Source organism: Rhea pennata, chromosome 1 (assembly GCF_028389875.1).
Source record: "Rhea pennata isolate bPtePen1 chromosome 1, bPtePen1.pri, whole genome shotgun sequence".
NCBI lineage: Eukaryota > Metazoa > Chordata > Aves > Rheiformes > Rheidae > Rhea > Rhea pennata.
Genome location: NC_084663.1, coordinates 15,651,760 through 15,673,307, shown reverse-complemented (window position 1 = coordinate 15,673,307; position 21,548 = coordinate 15,651,760). Strand labels below are relative to the sequence as shown.

Genomic DNA, 21,548 nt, shown 5'->3' with positions numbered 1-21,548 from the left:
TAATCATCCATTAGCGAATCTGGCATCAATAGAGGTCTGTCTGTCGTTAAATATGAAAATAATAGCTGAAAAATAATTGAAAAGAAAATCACTTTTTAAAGTTCATTCCCTTTAAATATTTGAGGGCACTTCAGAGCTGTTGTAACAGATACTCCAGAAATCAACTCCTTTGGATGTTGTCAGATAGGTAATTACTATCTTATTGTGAAGGTTAGGAGGAGTACAAGAAAACCCAGGTGGCTTCCGGTAGGTGTTTGAATCATTCAGAACATGCCATTTAAAGGATGTTTTGTCTGAAATTCAACTTTTCTGTAACTTTTCTCTGTTTTCTGTAAACAGAGAAAAAAACCAAACTATAGCCCTCCAGTAGCTAATTCCTAATCTTTGCTTTTAATTCTTTCTTAACAGTTAAAGCTTTTTTTTTTTTCGCTTTCTAATAGCTTTATTCAACCGATTGACAAAGAGTGAGCCCATGAGTAATGCTATTCTGAGGTGGGGGAAAACATCTGGTCACAAGCTGCTGTCCAGAGATGAGAATTACTGATGAGTTTTTCTGTCCTCATACCTCTGGGTCAGTAATGGGACTTCCATCTGCAGGTGCAAGTCCAGGTCACAGAAGGACAAGAGAAGTGCTACAACCTTGCCTTCTACCCACTTCGTCAGAAAGAGATAGTTGTTTTTTTCAGTAGAGACGCCTCATATCCAAATTAACTGGCCAGCGGATGCGTTACTGAAGCAGGCTTCAAGTTGTGCAAGGGGTGGGAGAAGCACTTGAGGAAGTCTAATTTGCCTCAGATGCCCCCATTTCCTTATTGCCTGTTAGTTTTTGTCATGCTTTATGATTTCTGCTCTGAATTTATACTCTTTCTAAACTCAAATACAGTACTGCGAGATAAAATTTGTAATTTTTATATGCTAGTTGATCTAGCTGATCTGTCCTCGGAGGTGCCAGATTCTTTCTTTGAAATTGCTGTCATGTTGGTGATAGCCTAAGGCTTGGTAAACTTTGGAATATTGCTTGATGTTTCATGAGATAATTCTTTACAACAGTTCCTGATGCCTTTCTGTTCCATTAGCTCTTAGCCATCTGTTGCTTTGATTACACTATTACAGAGAATAAGTGTTTTGGCAAGCTATTTAGCTGTGCTGGAAAATCTTGTTTCTTTGCTTTCTAGTATTTTATTACGGCTGTTTCTTTTGGGGATTTTTTTCCTCTTCAACCTTTGTAGTATGGTGCTTCTTGGTTTTTACTTCTTGTTATTCTAAGTCTAACCCAGTATGAGAACATGATGAGATTTACAATGTTCATCTTGAAAGTGAAAGTGCGTTTACCAAGTTGTATAACCTTATTTAAATATTTAGCTTGGAGATTCTTGCAACTGAAGGCTTAAAGTGTGCTTTTCTAGAGTCTAATCAACATATGTCAGTATTGCCTTTTACAGAAAAATGTAATATCTTAACCTCTCACTTCCTCCCAACTCTGCAAAGGTCAAAACTGGAAGAACAAGATCATCATTAGAAAAGAGACTGTATTCTTCTGCTTTACATTATCAAATTGACCTTTTCATGTATTGCTCAGATTTTAAAAACAGACATTAAAAGACATATGGGGTGATAATGATCTTAGAGATGTGCTTCCCTAAGTAGCGTTTTTAGGAATTGTGATATACCAATTAATTTCTTCAGGCCTGAACTCTTGGAAGCAAAATACTCTTTTTGACTGCAGCTGAATTTCACTGGCATTTAATTTCTACTTTTAGATTTTTGTTAATTTTTTTCTGCAATTAAAAAACCAAAGTGATACTGCAAAGTAAGAATTCCAACAAAATTTAGAAAATGATTAGTTTTTTCTGAAGGTCATTTTGCTGTGGTTATGATTGAGGTGGTTGAGTTTTCTTTACTGTCTATGTATTTGGGCTCTTTAAATTGAATTGCAGCTTTTTCTGGAATCAATTTTCGTCCTCTCCTTAAGTAATTTCCATGTGTATGCCAGTACCATGGATATAGTGCTAACCAGTCTGAAGCCTACAGGGATCGCTTTGAAATTAAATGAATTTTTAAAAAATATCCATTAAAAATTTTTTTTAGGTTGAGCCTAATTGCCTTCAGCAAATATGCATTATTTTTGAATTATATATTTTCTGAGTGCACTAAAGAAATTTTAAGCTTAATGGCAAGTTTTCTCTTGCAAAAAAAAAATTTGCTGACTCAATGTACTCAAATTTTTGTGCTTCAGATTTCATCCTCAAATTTCATGCTCAGTAAAAAGTCAAACACTAGAAAACTCTTTTCCTATGTGAATTGGAGTTCTCATGGTTTGTGAAGTTTACATCATGCTAGAATTTTCAAGATGCAGATATTGTTTACAGGTTTCTAAATCTAAAGAAGTTGCTTAGGCTTCTCTTACACTCAGTGAAACTTAGTGTAAAGTTTATCTGACCAGGTACATATCGATACCTACTTTAGGGTAAGAAATACCACATTCCAATGTGTGCTGATTATATTGACTGTCTCTCCACAGAATATGAAGTGAGTGTGGAATGACTTGCTTGGATGTAAATGCCTACCTATAGATACCTGTTTTTGTCAGATGAATCCTACTTTACATGCAGCAAAAGCACCCACTTTATTTCCAAAGGGTTGCCTTTTTCACAGTCTTCCTAACGAGCCAGATTTTGTGTAATATCTTAGGGAGTACATTACAACTTAGGAATGAAGACACATTTGAAAACATCTTGGGGGAATAAAACACACGAAAAATGAAATAGTTGCTTAATTTATAACTGATGGTCAACTACTCTGCAATTCAGTTTTGTTTATCCATAAGTACTGAGCTATGTACCAAGCTCTCTGAAAGTGATGCCAAATATTGACATAGTATTACAATTTTTTTCTATATTTTGTTTTTTACAGGATTTTCTTCTCAAAGTTTTTGAAAGTGTAACTTGGTTTTGGTTTGTCTGTCTTTGTACTGTATCCCAAGCCAGCAGTAGCTTTGTCCCTAAAGGACAGAGGACTAAGAACTACTTTTAATCGGTAGCTGAAAGTGCTTGCAAACCCTTACTCGCTCACTTTGACTTGAAGTAGTAGTATTTGTTGTTAAGGGCAGTAACACTTTTGTGTTGTGTCTTTTTATGGAAAAATGACTTGAAGAAGGTAATGTGTAGTAATGGTAAGAACTGTGAAAGAGCAAATGTTACAAGATTTGGCGGGGGGGGGTCAGTCTCACAAAGAAGGTTGAACATCTGCTAACAGAATATATGTGCGTGTGTCTGCAAAATATTTTTCCTATTTAAAACCATTGTAAAAGCTGTTAAGGGGGCTTTTGAGGGTTGTTACACTGATTGTGCAAAGGCATATTGTGTTGGAAATTACAAATGCTACATTATACAAACAAAACTAGCTGTGTGAAATAAATGCAGAAAAGTAATTGAAATGGTTCCCCATGTAATAAATTTATTAGCAAATGAAATTATTTAATATTAAATGCCAGTAAAAGATACTCAGAAGTGTTATTCTGGAAACTGTTGTTGTGAGCACTTATTCTTAAAATAAGTACAAAGCCCCTGTTTATTCGCAGCTGCAAACTTGTTAACTTCCAAGTTTGGTTCTTTCATTTTGTGTCCTGGTGCAGGTTTATTGTATGTTAATGCCAGTTATTTTCTTGAGTGCTATGGAATATTGTGTCTTTGTGCAAAACATTATATGTGGCAGTTCTTGCTTGTCACATTGTCAAAGGACTCTGTTGAAAGGATACATGGACTACATGGATTTATTAGTAATTATGGTTCTGGTTTCAGCTGAGTACACTGGGTAAGTTCTCTTGCATTGCGTTACGCTTTTTGTGTGTGTATGGGAAGGGGTGACTGTTTTGCCACAAAGGAAGGATGGGGCGGCACTTTGAAATCACAACTGTTTGTTTTTATATGTGCATATGTGCACATATGTAATGAAAACTTTCGGTTGTGTTTCTGTCACAATCATTCCTGAACAGTCGTCTGTTCTCTGCAAAATAATACAGATTTTCCATCAGAGTTACTGTTCTGATTTTAATAAGCAAAGCGGAAATGTTCTTGTGTACATTAGTAGCTTTGTAACATGGTTTCTGGGTGAGGGACTAGCCCAAGTTTGACTTCCCCAGATGTGACATTTCCCTACTGTCTTCCCAAAAGTTTCCGTAGAGAGATGTTCTGGCACTTGCTAAGTGTAACTCTGAGACAATTAGAAATGAATTAGTTTTCTAATACTACTTTTTCGTGAAAGTAGTTGTTTTAATCATCACAGACCATCATTAATTTTGGGAGCTTAACACATCTTGATTGAGAAGAAAAGTTGTGGTCCACGAAGGAACAAACCCTGCGGCTTTGGGTCATGTGGACAGATTTGTGCCGCATGATGAAACCCGATGCGGAGTTTCCTAGGGCAGCACCGGCTGGAGAGGAAAGGGCCCCGTGGCCCTGGGATTGTGCAGCGTGGGTTTGGAAGCCACGTTTGTAGCCCCTGAACCAGCTAGTTCTGCCTGTCATCCAGGCTGCTTATTTTTGGTTCAGCATCATACTAGGAGTCTTCCTGTCCCCAAATTAGCTCCCTGTCATCACCACGTTCCTCTGTGAGGAGCAGGCTTGCTCATATAAGCTGTGTTTTTAGCAGTGAAAAATAATATTGATCTTTAATTAGCCACACTTTTAGCAGTTTGTTCCGATAGCAGCAGTGGCAATCATAGAACGAAAGACTGCAGCGTTGGAAGTTCTAAAATAGTCCGTTGCTGTGTTGGCAGCTGACAGAAGAAAATAGCTTGTTTCCATCCTAGAAGATATTTACAGATTAGAAGTTTGGGATGTATTAATTGATTGTGAGTGTAAGTCTAAAAGGACATTTTTCTTATCTTGCCTTTACGGGGTTACTATCTCTTTGGGAAAGGAAGTGACCAAATGAGCTTCTACTCTGCAGAAAGACTGTAACTATAATCCTGGACTTGACAAGATCTTCTGGGTTATTAAGTCGAGTCCCCTACTGTTGAAAACAAACATATGATATAATGCTAAAAAAAAACCCCGTTCATACTTATGGCCCCATGGTGATTCTAGGTTACTTTTTCTTTTCATTCATCTCACAAATGAGATGGAATAAAATGAATCAAAAATGATGTTACTAAAATGAGCAGCTTTGAGTAATACAGAAAATGAGCAAATGCTTGTCGTAAAAAGGCACCGTTTCTTCACAGTCACCGGGGAATGAGTACCTTTATGTTTTGGTAAAACAAAAACAAACATTCCTAGATACCTGTTTTCAGGTGGTGGCTAATAGCACCCTTCTGATAATCATGCTACTTCGTGTAATCTCTAGTGGACACTACAGAGCTCTGATATTTTTTAAAATCTACGCCAGTTGCTTTCATGGTAGAACTTGCTTTTAAGCAATTTTTCTAATTGTGTGTTGATCTGATGATTCATGAAGTCGTCCTAAGTTCTTAAATCTGCTGAATTTAATTTCAGTGTCTCTGTGATATAGCATATACTGACATGCCAGATGGAGCTGTGGTTTGAATGTAGAAGAGTATTATTTCTGGGCATAACTCCGTCTCTCCTTAGTGCTGTGTTTCATTATTTTGTAGTATTTATCATCTGAAGATCACTGTAGTTGTAGTTTGTGGGTTTGTGGTTTATTTTGTTTGTGTCTGCTTGTGTTTAAACACATTCTATTGTACTGTACTGCTAGTGTAGTACTAAATGCTGTACTCTTTCCCTTTGTACCCTGCTCTCTCAATCACTGTAACTTAAAGTTTACAGCATATGTGTAAATATTTTCAAGATGCTAATCTATTGTGTAAAAGATTATTTTCTGATAGAACATTTTCCTGTTAAAACAGGAATTATTTCTGGTTATTGCTTTAACTACCCATATACTGTAGCACAGTAAAAAGAGCCTGATTTATGTTTGGTGCAATAATACTTCTGAGCCTTCATTCACAAAATAAGAAATTTAAATCAAAAAAGAACATAAAATCTTATGGAGAGAGCTTCTAAGGAGAACACTTAAAAATTACTAAGTGTAATTACTTCTGGTGACAGACATCTTGATTATGAAATTTTGTTAATAAACTCATCAAATTGCTTCGCAAAAATAATTATACTATTTTTCTCCATTGTTCTTTTTGAATGGCAATTCTGAATATTATTCTCTGAGATTACACTGTAATTCCATTTTTCAGTGTAGGTCATGAAGTCACTTCTGTAGACAGTTTTTTTTTTTACTTTGAATGCCTGCACTACATGCTTTTGATAAAGATTATGGCAATCTTATGAATCCCAGACATGTTTCCAAATGGAGATCAGCTTTAAGCTTTCTCAAAAAGAAGAGAAATGTTAGGGGCAAATTATTCTAAATAAAATCTGCAGTACTTGTTTTCAAACTGTTGTTCAGTATGTATTAATGCTAAACAGTGTAATATTGAGATGTGTATGCAAGCCTGCTACTACAATTGTTTGTTTTCTTCTTGCTTTCCAACATTTTGTTTCCACATAATGCAATTGTTCCCAAGAGATGCTCCTTTTTTTTTCATATTATGTCTAAACCTAGAAACTAGCTGTGCATAAAAAATGTGATTCTCCTAGGATTAGTGACAAACCAACAACGTACTTTATATAGCCTGTCTGGGGTAAATAAAACACAGGCTGTTTTTAAGGGGGGAAAAATGCTATATATGACAAACATGATATTTTATCATAAATTGTCAGCATTTTAATGTATATCTGATTCCTGTTATGAGAGGCGAGTATGTGGGCCTCTGTCAGTGTCCATGTCCACGATTTAAAGCAATAAAGGAGTAGAGCTTCTGCATGATCTTTGTTCCACTCCGACTGTAACTTCAATGGGTTTGGAAAAGTTTTTCAGTGAATAACACATTTCCTTAAGAATGTACTTTGGCTATTCACTGACTTTTCCTGACTTTGGAATGAATTGTTTAGCAAGTGTAGCCAGAAAAAAAGCTCTTTTGAAACATAGCTCTTGAGCAGTTGGAGCAAGCTTTCATTTCTTTCTTGACCAGTAGCTGCAGAGTTAAATTAATACTAACCTATGATGTGGGAACCCTGATGTTCATGTTCTGTCCAAAAGGGTTGGGGTCTATAGTGCCTGTTTGTCAGGACCGTTTCTAACTGTTCAACCACAGGTTTCTCAAGGCTGAATAGTGCCCAGTTCACCTTCTGATGCTGTTCTGTTCTTGTGTTAGCGAATGTATGAACACTTACTAGAGTCTGACCAAGTATTCTGTAAAAATTAGAACAATTTCAACAGGAGATTGGTAATTGGTGATTCTTTTCTGTCTTTGCATCCCTTCCTTTCAGTTTCATTCTTTCTCTTCCTTCTAGTTTTTTCACTGTATTCCTTGTCCTCTTCCCCTTTATATGTTCTTGCTCATGTTCATTCTGTAATTCTCTTCTTGTGTTATATTATTTTTCATTTTCTCACATCCCATTAATCTTCCAGTCTTTCTGGCTTGTTTTCTTACCTCCACAAGCACACTCACAAGATGCTTAGAAATTTTACAACATACCCAGCTGTCAAAAAACTAAACCTACAAGTTCCAGACCCATAATACTGTGCTGGGAATGCTCATTAACACCCACACTGTTTAGAAAAGGAAACTGTTTTAGCAAGCATAAGGTGTGCACAGCAAGATATTCCATCTCTCTTCACTAAACCTGGAAATTCCTCGTTGGAATTGGGGAATGAGAAGGGATCTAGCTTTCTTGCTTCAACTGTGATTCTGATCTTTATGGTTATACAGAAATCCTGGAAAGTGTGGCATGAGTGCATAGTTAAGTGATGTCACCCCTGAAAAGTTAGGTTTGAAATGTGTGCACTATTCATTAGGGGATCAGAAAGCATGTTGGACTAGGTGGACATACCAGCAAGCGGTACAGCAGCCGTGTGACAGCTTTACTGGTGTGGTATAAGTGCAAGTTCCCGGAGCTGAGAGGCAGAGGAGCGCACCGTCTTTCTTTGAGATACACTTGTGTCTGTCTGAAGAAAACTGATCGGGGAAGATGAAGCAGAGTTGCACTGGTCTTGCAGAAGACCCTTTTAATGCTGGTGACCACTGCTGCTGCAACCACAAGCACGAAGAGCGCAAAGGCCTCAGTGCTAGAGAAAATTCATGATGGGGTTTCCGGTGGGATGCACCTGTGATCTCAGTTATTTCCGTCTGGTTTGGGTGCTGCAATTTCTGCCAGATCATGTTCTTTACTGCTAGTAGAAGTCAGTAAGAAAAATGACAAAGGACTGCGTTTCTAATGTGTTTATGATCAACTGATCATCCCTTCCAGTAACTGCCTGTGAATGCTAAATATAAAAGCAGTATTCAGTGTCTAAAGGCAGTAATTTGAGGCTTTTCTTTTGCTGAATAGCTCCAATGCCAGCGTTTAGTGTTGCTCAGTGGAATCATCAGATTTATTCTGATATAAACCAAAGGTCTTTTAAACAACTGACATGAAAAAAATGACTTTTTGGATAGTTTTCACTTTCTTGTTTTTGGAAGAGCTCTGAACAATACAGAGGCAGGTGAGCAGTTTTTTTGCAAGCTTTGGAAGTTATTTTTTGCACCATTAATTCTGTGATGAGGAAGAAGGTGAAGTTATTGTCAGCACTAGAAATGGAAATGTAGATAAATAAGCTTAAATTCTGCAGACTCAGTAGTAGGGGCTTGCCCTGTTTGCCTCTGCTTGCCCATGGTAAGTTGTTGGGTTTTTTCTTTTTAAGCTGGTATCACATTTAATCAGCTGTTTGGCACTTAAATGACAGCACTGTAACAGATAGCGTGTGTTAAAACAATATTACTACCTACACCATAGCTGGGTATAGCTGTACTGTAACTAACCTAGGAATTACTGGATCAGTCACTGGTAACCCACCCCAGGAAAGCTGTTGCCAGAAGTGCTTCCAATTTATTATTTTCTCCTCCTCCCCCCCTTTTCTTATTCAGAGGACGGCACCCCAGGAAGAACTCATTGCTAAGCAATGAAGGAAGTCCCCCCCCCCCCCCCCCACACACACACCTTTTCCTTCTGTTACCAGTTATTTAATGTTAAATGAAATGAATCAGCAGACGGAACTTAACGATGAACTTGCCCAGTAAAATGATGCCTCGTGGATAAACAAATCTGTAGATTATCATACCATTTTTGACGATCTTCTCTCTCTAGAATCCTACTCAAGTAGGAACTGCTCTTCAGGTTTTCCATAACCTTGGAACATTGAAGGATACCATTGCTAATGTGGTGGATGGATACTGCACAGTCCTGGAGGAGAACATAAAGAATGCTTTGGATATCAAAGTATTGACCCAACCATCTCAAACTGTTGCAAGAGGTATGATGCTTGTGTTACAGAGAATGATACCTTTTTTTATTTTTTTTCTTTTTTCTTTTTTTTTGGCAAAATTACAGTAGGTTGCCAAATAGAAAACACTATCTCATCCAAGGCTGTTACAGGAACTTTTCCCTACTTACTTTAACCGCTAGAGGATGGGAATAGGAAAGTCTCAGAAATCACCTAATGCAAAAACAGAATTGGATCTGACTGTTTTTATTGTACTTAAGAGTCTTTTCCTTTTTTCCCCCTTCCCTCTCTTTCCTTCACTGCCCAGAAAATTATCCTCATTTATGGTACAGATTTGTAGCATTTTCTTAGGAGTTTGTCATAGAAAGATGAATCAAATTCTGTCTTCTTTCTGTTGGTGGGAGGATCACGGGCAGAGATTATTTTTAAGCAATGGAGCAAATCTGACACTACATTAACATGCTTTTGTTGGGTGGAATTGTCTTAAAGCAGTATTTGCAACATGAGGTTACATTGCATCATTAAATGTTTAGTTCCCGCATAATAGTTCACATACCAATACTGAGTGGGGGGCAAATTTTAACTTTGGCAGCACAAGCTTTTAAAACCTCTGTAACCATTGTAGCAAGTTTGGAATCTGAAAAGAGTATCACTAGCGTAATAAAGAATACAGCCCCTCTCAAGGAAAGTAATGGTTTAAATGTTGCATACCCTTCAGTTAGAATATCACATATTTGCAGTTCACATAAGCATACAAATGTTGAGCTGCTAATATCTGTATTTTTCACCGTTGCTGTCTCTTCCACTTCACGTTGCTATTCCATGCTACAAGAGTGTTCGTTCTCTTGGTGTTTCTGTGGGACTGTGAATCAGTAAAGCAGCTAGTAGTGATGGACTTTAACATATCCTCACTGGACTTCAGAGTTAAGTTGATTTCCTAGCTGAGACACCTGAGGCCAATCGCAAACTTTTTTTCCAAGCTATCTTAGGCTACTCTGATTTTTTTAGAAAAGTTTTTATGTCAGTGTGTGCATAGATATGTACATTTCTAATGATATTTTAATTCTCACGCCTGAAAACTGAAGTTTGGTGTTCTATATTTTTAAATACTTTTTTAGGTGGCCCTGGTCGAGCTGCTATGCCAACACCTGGGAACACAGCAGCTTTCCGAGCTGCTCTCTGGACAAACATGGAGAAACTCATGGATCAGATCTGTGCTGCTTGTGGACAGGTACTCAGAAGCTAATTCCCGTTTGTCTAGTTGAGCAACTTTGCATTTAAGATACTAGCAAATATCACTATTCCTCTTGATTACCTCTCTTACAGGTGCAACATTTGCAGCAAGTATTGACCAAGAAAAGAGATCCTGTTTCACATGTCTGTTTCATTGAGGAGATAGTTAAGGTAAAGTTTTTATTTAGCTGAATATGTTTTAGCAGTTCTATTAAGGAAAATGTAATGAAGGAATACTTTCATTTGCAATTTTAGAATTCAAAAAAATTTTGTAATTAAAGTAATGAGAAAGTGGTGAAACTCAGACTTAACATTGAAAGGTATGTTTATGGTCTGTGGGTTATATCTGTAGGGTATAAACATATTCTTTTAATAATTTCTTCTGCTTTCTTTAAAGGGGACTGACAGGGCACTACTGTCAGTTTTTATTACTGATTATTAGTGTCATTCCATAAAATGCTGTGTGATTTGAGTAATTACTAAGGTGTGCTAGTTTATATAAGAGAATATGTCTCCATGCGATATCTAGTGCTTTCAGCCATCTGTTTCTCTACTTCTTGGCAGTTCTTTCCGTGAAAAATAATTATGGCTATTCTTTTCCTATAATGTCCCAGATCTGAATACCTATTCTTTTCCATTCATTTTTATTGTTTTCTATTCTTATTTGGAATAATTTGATTAATAGTCTCCTTCAGTGTTAGGAAGAGTATTACTGGACCTATCTCATCTACCTTAATAGATGAGAAGAAACAAAAACAAAAGATGTTTTTGTGCAGACATCTCCCTTTCCAAGTATATGGCTAGATTTTTAATTTGCATAGATTTAATTTTTGAAATACATTGGGGAAAGTGTTCATATGCAAATGTGGTCTTCTCAGCAATGAAAGCAAATAATGAAGGTTAAAAACAGGGTACAAGTGTATCATTGAGCTAAGCTCAGCTCCAAAAGTTGTTGCATGGAACATAACTTTCTCATGAGACAGGCTTCTCCCTTTGTTTTGTAAAAAAAAACTCAAAAAGTTTGTAAATTTTTAGTATATTTTCTTCATTTAAAAAATGTTTGATCTGGCAAAAAAAATCTGTTGCTGCCTTAATGGAGTCCTTCAGTAGGTCAGCATTTTTAAGAAGCAAGTTAAAACTAGAAATAAGAGGAAGAACTCAGTGGAGATGGAAGCAGTTTGAATGGAAAGGGAGCTTAGAAAAATGAGCTTTTCGTGTTCATGAGTGGCTCCCATCCTGAGCCTGAACAGAGCTTATCAGTTCAACTCTGCCCTTTTGGAGAGCAGCACTTGAAAGAGGACTAGGAGTTTTTCTAGCTGTCAAGGGTAATAATGGAGGGAAGCCAAAGGAAATATTTATCATTCTGAAGAATAAATGAAAAGAGAAAATAAACCTCGAAACAGTTAAGTTTAAAGTAAGGAAAAGCTCATTAGAAAATAAAATAAAATGCTTTTGTATTGTAGTATGCTGAGCATCTACCATGATATTGTGGATTACCTTCCTTCTCAGTGACATCATACTGCAGAATTCCATCTAAGTGACAAATTTCCTATCCCAAGTAAAATCCATCTGTTTGTGTCTCTGCAGTTTTCACCATTTCAGTTAGTTTACTCTTCAACAGGTGTTTTAACATAACATAAAACCAAGCTGAACAGTTGTCATCTCAGTGAAGCAACTAAGAAACATCCTTGACTCTTTAATTCTACTAGAGCTCTCTTAACATGACACAGTGCTCCTGACAGCTCTGCTGCTTTACTTTCTTCTCACGTGAAATGGCACGGTGTTTTGCTTCACCCTTCTCACAGTTATGCCTGTTGTTGTTCCCTGAAGAATATGTGGTGGTAACATGCAGATGGGTAAAGTCACCCCAAACAGTAGAACTGCTGTTCAGGCAAAACCGAGTACTAGATGCTGCTAGAGTTCCAGAGTGCTTGTACAGATGGCTGTATGGGAGAGCGTGAATTGTTGTGCACGTTGCAAACAGATATAAAAAATAAATTGTTATTTTGCCATTTACTCATAAAAATTTCATCTGGACAGTTTTACAAACATTAACTAATTATGCCAATCTAAACTGAAAGATGTTTTCATCAATATATGTGCAGGAGAAGGAGAAGAGTGGGGTTTTCTTTATTGTACCCCAAACAGTTGTGTTCAATTTCATTAATAAACTGAGCAAACCAACAAAACAAACTGAAGGTATTAACATTATACTCATTCGTAGGGCAGCATGCCTACACCACAAGATAGGAGAACGAATCATCCACTCTACAGTCTGTGCACTAATTGCTGTTACTGATGTCAACATTATCATTATAGTCATCTTCTGCAGCAGCTGCAGTACCACTTTGCCTGTCCATCTGCTTCCTTGTTTTGATTATTGCGGTGCAAGTATCATCCTGGGAAGCATAAGAGAGGAGGGGACCCAGCCTTTTTAAAGCATAAGTCCTTTAATAGCAAGGAAGCTACTTTTAAAAATTTTTTTAATCATCCTCTTTTTTCCATTGGAGGATTTTTTTTGTGTCTTTCCCTTCACAGATCTCACAGCCTGCAGTTTTTTTAAATTTTACGTTACGTTCTCAAACATGTTCTTTCTCACCTTCTGATTACCTTTCACTGTAATAATATTTAGTAGTGTTGTATTGTGCTGTATATCAAAAAAGCAGTTTTGCAAACATTAGCTAATTAGTACAAGGATTCACAAAATCTGCCTGTTTAAAAAAAAATGTTAGCTGATAGATGGAGAAACTGAGGCATAGGGCCTGTAAAATTTCTGAGTAATGTTGTTCAGCAGCAGGACAAAACAATACTTGCATCTTGTCTACACCATGGGTTCTCTTCCTAGTAACAGAATTCACTTCCACATTTTTCCACCATTAGATGTGGCCAAGAGTTAAGTGAGTTAACCAGGCATACATGAGTATCCTGGAAGACTCTGGAGCTGGAATTCACCCTGCTGTTTGTCCCAGTCCTGTGCTGCCCTTGACACATCTAGATTGTACTATCTTTCCTCTGCCTCGATATGAAATGAATACAGAAGAACTGACATCCATTTTCAAAAGTAGTGCATTCATAATACATTTTAAAGACTGCTATAGTTCAAGTTAGTAATGAAATATAGATTTATTAGTACTCTGTAGATATTCAAATTACAGATTTAATTCTGAAAAAATGTAGATATTTAAATGAGAAATACATTTATTCGAAGACAGAAAGAACATTTTTATGGTTTTATCTGCCACAGAACTCCTTTGATGACTAGATCTTAGCTCATGAGCAAGGCCAACAGAATTCAGAATTTTTAGATCTAGTTTCTGGTTTTGTATGAAACAAGTACAGGGTTCATTTTAAACATTTACATTTTAAAAGATAGTGGTAATTTTACAAAATGTTGAGGGTAAAAATTATGGATATTTTTGTTCACTTGCAGACCAGCTATTGATTTTGCTTCTTTCAGTTGCTTAATTCCCCTTCTAAGAGCTGATAGGTTACTCGAGCTTACTCTGCTTTATTTCTTCTCTCTTTCAATGTGTAGTGACTAATCCTGCATCAGCTATTTTAATATCTAAACTACAGCTGACTTCAGTATAAGGCATATTAGAACACATCTTTCTTTGACAGCCAGTTTCCTAATTAGAAATAAGAGTCACTCTAAGCCCCTTGTGAAAGAGTTGAAAATGATCTCTGATCTCCATCTATTTTGGGTCCTTCACTCCTACATAGCCATCAGTTAACAGTTTTGTGAAATGAAAAACAGCCTTAAAAGCAGCAAAACACTTTGTGGAGTTTTTTTCGGTTGGTCAGTAGAGGCGATGAGCTCCAGTCTGTCCTCGGAAGGGCCGGGAGTCCGAGGGGAAGTACTCTGCGCGAGGCAGACCTTTGATCGCCGTTGATCTCCTGGTGTCCACACTGGTTAGCAGCTAAGAAACTCTGCAAAACCTGGCATTGACAGAAGTCTCTGGGTAGCAGGGTTGTAGAGAGTGTTACTGAGTATTTCGTGGCGGGCTCTTACTGCTTTCTTTCCTGATGAACGTTTGGTGAGGAAGCAGACTGTTTTCTTGAGTTGTCAACACTGATAATATGAAGTGTTAAAGATATAGAAGGGAATGCCCTACCGATTACATAAAATAAACTAAGTGGAAAACATAGATGCTTATTTCCCAAAATATACTTAGATTTCACCTTCTTATTTCTCCTTCCCTATCCAAACTTGCTTAAAAATGCTGCTGGTTTGAAATTATTCACATCTAGCTTCACATATTCACATACAGTTGACCCAATTAAAAATAATCCCAAGTGGAAAAATTGAAAAATAATCTAATTACTGCCTTATATGAGTTCAGAAAATAATCTGGTTTCCTCCTATTATTACAAGTATGTGATTTATTTTCCACTATTTTTTGTAGAAGCAGAATTGGATTACTTGTACATAATTTCCACTGTGGTTACTGTTTCTTATTTAAGCATTAACCAGGTGCTTTGTGCAGATCTAAATACAGCTGAACGTGCAGGTCTTTGATCCTATAAATACCTAAAATGTTCATTATTTCAAACCCACAAATTGTCACATTGCAATCAGTTGCAGGATTTTTGAGGCCTCTCTAAATAAAAGATCTCATCAACTGGATAGATCATTGTGTCCGTAGACAGCCCTGTGAAAGGTAATTCCGTTTTAATTCAAATGGGAGGCTCAGAGTGCTGTGTGAAAGGTGTTCTAGTGGCATTGCATTTTTCCTGGAGCTTAGATTTTATTTCTCTGTCAGAAATGTGCAGATATAAATATTAGGGATGGTATTTGGGTTGCTTGGCTCAATAGGTTATAATGACATTTGCTGTTTTCCACTTCTGATTTATTGGGATTTGTGCAAATTGCAGGTTGGTGAAAAATTATTAAGTCAGTTGGTTTTCAATTAGGTTACTATTAAAAAAAAGAAAAAGCATTTAACAAAAGTGCCACCTTTGATCATCATTCTTGTCGATCTTACAAGAACAGCTAGGGATTGTGTGGCCATAGGTTACAAACTACCCTTTCATCCTTAAATGAGGTAAGTGGAAGTCAAGGTGAGTGTGTAGCTAGTGGATTGCTGCTGTACATACTAAATCACTTCTCCAGATAGAAAAAAAATTGTCAAGTCCCTGGGTGGTTATTGGCTTTTGGAAACACTAAGTTCATTTACTTCCAGTTGATACATACTTACCTTCAGGACTATGAGAGGATTAATTAACATTTTTAAGTAGTTTTGAAGATATAGGACACTCTGTAAGACCTAAGTATTTTCATTCCTTACAAATTAGTTTTTCTAAGGAATCACTTAAGAATTCTAATATTAGAATAATGAAAATACATGTTCTTGATTTTATTTCCTAGTTCAGAAGGCTGTATTTCAGAAACAGTTTTTGTTTCTTTTGTCAGCTGTGTAAAGAGACCTTTTAAAAATGTTGCATTATTGCTAGAAGTTTGGAACCATTACTTCCTGGGTATAAACTGATCGACTCAGTGTAATGAAAATCTGTGCCCTGCAGTAAAATAAAAATCAAGGTCATTTTAAAAATCATGGTGTCATTTATTGATGTGTTCACCTGCAACGTTTAATGTAGACAGTGTTAGAAATTTAAATGGGCTGATCTTTTAAAAAAATTGACCTATACTATTTCTAGAAGATGGGATAGGTTTATTCAAAACACACTAAATTTGTGTTTCTTTACAGATTAATTGCAGTACTGAGTATGATGGCTTTTTGTTCACAGTCTCACATTTGGCAGTTATGTTGCTATAGAAATAGTGCAAATAGATTTCCTCATTTCTGTTCCATAAGATCTTGCTGTACAAAATTGTTAAATCATTTGCACTGTTGCTTTATTGGTGGAGAAAATAGTTTGGCTGTCCTGTAAATGTCTTCTGTTTTCAGAGCAATATTCTCAAATCTCACATTTCTTTATGGGGGAGCCTTTGATTACAAATGGATAACACTGTATGTATTAGTATGCAAAGCCTGATTTCAGGAGCCTGCAGCAACTGGCTTCATGGTAATGTTTGCTATATTGTTTTACATTTCAAAGAGGCTTCACAATAAAGACTTTTTTTTACATTCTAGTCAAAGTATCAAAGTTTCTACAGGGAAAAATAAGTTGGAAGTGATTGTCATGAAGTGGGAGCAAACTTGGAATCAGTGGGTCAGATTTATCATTGGAATGTTAAAATAGCTATGTTAAATACACACATATGATAATTCACAGATGGGAAATTATTACACTCATTAAGTTCTCAAATTGCAGTGTGGAGGAAATAAAGACATTTATAAAAATAAATATGTGTCTTTTCAGCATCTTCATGAATTCTTGTCTCATACTGAATGAAGTGGGTACTTTGATTCTCATTTCTTGAATTTGAATTTAATGTCAGATATCAAATAGATATATTAAGAACAGAGCTCAAGAGATTTCATTTCTATAATAGCAAAGTTAATTAGTAGCTTGGTGTATTTTTCTAAAATTAAGTAAGCTGTTCCATTTTTATGTTTGAAGAAATGTTAAATCATTTTTCCAGGCTGCAGCACTATTATTACTGTAGAGTAGCAGTGGATACAGATCTTTGCATAGCTTTGCTCTTAGGACACTGGTGCCCAACCTAGTATTCTTCAGTGGTTTGTTAGCTTACCAGTAGCTATATAACAGAAAATGAGCTACACTTTTTGAACTCTAAAATCAAGCCAATCAATAAATTTTCATGTGATTAAGTGTGAGTAGAGTTTTAGCACTCGAAATTCTCTCGGCCTATAGTTCTTACCATCAAAGATAATCTCGTAATCTGGTAAACAGGCAACATTAAATTTGGAACCTTTGCAGCTGAGTACTAATGTGACTTCACACCACTAAAAGTTCAGGTATTCAGATCTACATACATGCTACAGTAAACCGCATTGAAGGTATAAAGATTGCTGGAAAAAAGAATTTTTAATATCCAAAGATTAAATGAATTATTTTTTTCTGTTCATTTCATACTGATAAGTAAATACTCTGTCTTCTGAATCTGAATTGTTTCCTTACCACTAGATAGTGTGTAGAACATGACTGTATCTGTGATCTCTGTGTGCTCTAACACCTCTCTGGCTTTTTGAAACTCGGATTTTATGATAGGGTTGTTGACATTGGGGCTTAAATCTCTGCTTGAAAGACCAATAGGATGTTTTTCACTTGGCTTCTACAAAATGAAGACCAAATCTGGACCCTTCCGTCTTAGACTCTCAAAAGAGTTAAACTTTAAACATTAAAACACTAAGTTTTCACAGTAATTTATGCTTATATTATTGGGGAAGGACTTTTTTAATTTTTTTTTTTTAAGTTTACCGTAGAAAAATTTACTTAGGAGAGCCTTATCTTAAAATAGCATGTGTGCTGTAGTCTGTGTTCCCCTATACTGCCCCAAGCTATGTCCAGCTTTGGTTTCTTGAGCTGGGGCAGAGAGCAGGATGAACTAGCACTTTCTAAATCTCTCCTGGCATGGTCATTATTCGGTATTATCACAGCATTTGAAATCATTTTGTTTGAGGGGAAAAAGAAAATCCCACTGTGGGGAAGTTACTGCCTGTGCACAGTCTTGACCACAGGCATTTTGTAGCTAATAATTGAAGCTAAATAATTACACAAAGTGAACGCTTTTCTTGCCAGTTGCTGATTATGGCCCTGCTTCAGCAAAGCACTTAAGCACGTTCTTAATTTCACATAAATAGGAAATACAGTGGAAGTCAAACAAACTGCCTGCATCTGTTTTTCTAATAAGGGTAAACATTGCTGAATTATGGCTAACACTAATGATCTTTGTCCAGTTCATGTAAACAGTAAAGTGAGACCTCCCGTTGAGAAAATTCATTGCTACTTTTGTGATCTTGCATACTAGGCTTATTTTGCATGATTTACATGTTTAATTTAACGAACAAAGAATCCTTATGTGAATAGTCTGTGTGAATGAGTACCTGACATATAAACAGTATGAAAAAGGGTAAAATTTAGTGTATGGAATCTGATTTTTTGTGATTTTCCATTTGATTACGCATATGTGTGAGAAGATTCCCAAGAAAAAATGCTTTCATAAATAGCTAACCCCCATTTTCAGAAGTGACTTGAGTGCTTATAGTTCATGTCTCTTTCAAAAGCAAATTTGTGTTTTGCTCATTCTGGCCAGCTGTGTAGTGGGTCCGAACTGCTAAGGGTTATTCTCATTTATATTGCTGGCCGCTTGTTTAGTTCATCATTTCTGACAGCAAAGAATTGGCACTAGAAAGATAGACCTAAGTTACATGTCTTGCACTGTCCAAAGCCACAGAAAGGCTATGAACTTATTTGAGTACCAGCTCAGAGTATTGCCTGACTATCCGTATCTGTCGTGGGCACAGGAAGAACAGAGATAATATCATTAATTCTCAGTATGAGTTGATAGATTATTATTTTATTTAAGTTTGGTGGTTATAGGACCAATTTTATAGTGAATTCTTAAGAAAAAATAGCCAGTTCTACAGCTGATCTTAACCTCCCTATCATTTTTTAATAGTGCAAATTATGATTTCTGTGGTGATTCTCTCTGCTGTGAGATCAGAGTAAAGCTGAGAACACATAGTTCTGTCATTTCAAAAGATGCTGAGTTAAATGGATCTGATTGGGGGGGGGGAAATCCTGTTTTGCCATAATAATTCTCCAGCTGATGGGAATTAATGTTCATAGATTTGATTCAGTTATATTCTATAGTGAGAAAAATATGCATATGTCAGCTTGAATCTTTCCTGTCCTGAATTTTAGATACCATCAATCACAGTTAAGATTCTTTTGTTGAAGAGAGAACATATTGCATGAAAAGAGAAAATAGTGTTATATTATATGCTAAAATGGAATAATTTCTTTCTGAGAAGCTTGACATTATATAAGGATTTTGGCATACTATGCAGTATGCAACTAAAACAGTTTTGTCTCAGGTAGTAGTAATGTAGCCTGACCTCTCAACTTCCAAAGGCTTATGTGTCCTCTGCATTATTAAACGTATTCATTGATGGTGTGTGGGTATGGAGAACAAGTAATTTGGCAGAATGGTGACTGTTTTCCAGTGTTGTTGGTTATGGAATAGGAAGCTGATGGAAAATGATTGCCACCGGGCTGAAAAGATAATCGGATGCAGTTCATTACTCATCTTGTCAGCTGCTCCTGCTACAAGGGATTGTATCACAAGATGTTAATCTGCCTGTGACTAGATTTTGAAGCAAGCATTTTTATTTTTTGGTGGAGGGACCATGTAAATAATTTAACCTTTTTCAGTTTTATATAGTTCTCATAAGAAAGAGAAATGAAAAGCTCCCAATTTGAAGTCTCAAAACAAGAATTGATAAAATATTAGTACATCTTTGTGGATTCTGTTACAAAACCTGTGATGATATGCTACAAACATAGCATATCATCAGCTACAAACAGCTATTTAATTACAAAAGTTATTCTTTTTAAGCTAATGGTGAGACTGTGCATTTATTGAATAGTGAAAGTCCACTATCACACATGAGTGTGTACTGCAAGACACCAAGTATAGACACAAGGCAGATTTGCACCAAAAAGAATCTGTTCTTTTCTTTCAATCCACATTGAATCACTAATGTGGATGCACCCAGTGTTCGCATACCCTGTGTACCAGTAGGCATGTTTGCTGTAAGTGTGCAGGAGGACTAAATCTATTGCTTACCCTCTACAGAAGTAATGGTGGCAAGAATGCAGTTTTGACTAGGTCACAACTTCTGCAAGTATGACTCGCTCAATGCAAGTCCCTCTTCCTTCTGTAATCCATAGCATTAGAGGGCATTAGAAGGCTGCTATGGGTCTCTTTTCTGCCCGTATGTTCAATCTGGTCCTTGTCTAGACAAAATACTGTATTGTTAAAACCCTTTTTTTCCTAACTGTACTAAAAAGTAGGAGCCCCCATATCTTTTTTTTTTTTTTTTTTTTTTTTTTTTTTTAAGAGATGCTTTCCCCAGGAAAAGGATCTTTCTGAGTCCCAAAATATGGCATTTTCATCAAAGCCCTAAAGTGCAGTGCCTTTCAGAGTCCTCTCTAAGCAGAGAGGAAGGCTTATAAGCTTTCCATTAGAAAGCCAGTAGGTTTGCTGTGTGCATTTCGGACAAGCAGTACTGCTCTTCCCTCTCTCACCTTCCTCCCACCCATTTTCATAAGCCCTGGAAGAGGTAAGTTGTCCAGTATAAGAGGAGGAACATTCCTTTAATTTTCCTGCTAGGCTGGAAAAAAAACACTCTTTCTTTTGCTACCCATTTTTGAGTCATTTTGCAATACTGATTATTATCAAGTGGAATTGCACATTATTTAAACAGTTAAATTATGATTTTCATTGTAATTTACAGCCACAGAAATAATCTGTATTAGAATAGTGTACAATTTAAAATAATTGCTGGACAAAATACAGAAATCTGAATAGTAGTCTGTTATGTTTCAAGAAACATTTCCACTTTCATTAGTTTCCCTTCTGAGTGACTAGACAATGTTGCTGAGTTACAAGCTGCTAAGAAGCAGTGAGACACTTAAAAATACTTAAGAAAATAGTATATTGAGTTAATATGTAAGCAAAAGGAATTACAAGTTTAAGCAAAATAAATAAATGTATTCTGAATGCTCATGGTTGCATGTGGCACTCTTTACACCAGCAAGAGTATCCAATGCTAATAGCTTGCTGTCTTCCAAATTTGGTAACTACAGTCCACCCGCTTAAATTGCCCTGCTGTTTGCGTAGGCAACATTATTCTCTAGTTCCTGCCACAAACTCTTACTTTGTGTACTATTAATCAGCAGCTATGTTTCACCTCCAGAGTGACTTCATCTTAACATTGGAGAAAGTGAAGTATCATATCTTGCATTACGGAAGCAACCTGTAATGACGCTGTAGATAGTGTTCTTAGCCAGTCTGAAGCTAGGACATTAATCACTTTTTCCCT

General features: G+C 36.4%; 1 protein-coding gene across 1 annotated transcript in view; it reads left to right on the top strand.

The window, feature by feature from the left end:
• Positions 1–21,548, top strand: part of COG5 (component of oligomeric golgi complex 5) — a 187,849-nt gene that overhangs the window by 112,668 nt on the left and 53,633 nt on the right. Inside the window, exons 8-10 of the mRNA XM_062582231.1 lie at positions 9,204–9,369; positions 10,458–10,570; positions 10,666–10,743. Coding sequence (XP_062438215.1) covers positions 9,204–9,369; positions 10,458–10,570; positions 10,666–10,743 — 357 coding nt within the window. The remainder of the gene's footprint in view (positions 1–9,203; positions 9,370–10,457; positions 10,571–10,665; positions 10,744–21,548) is intronic.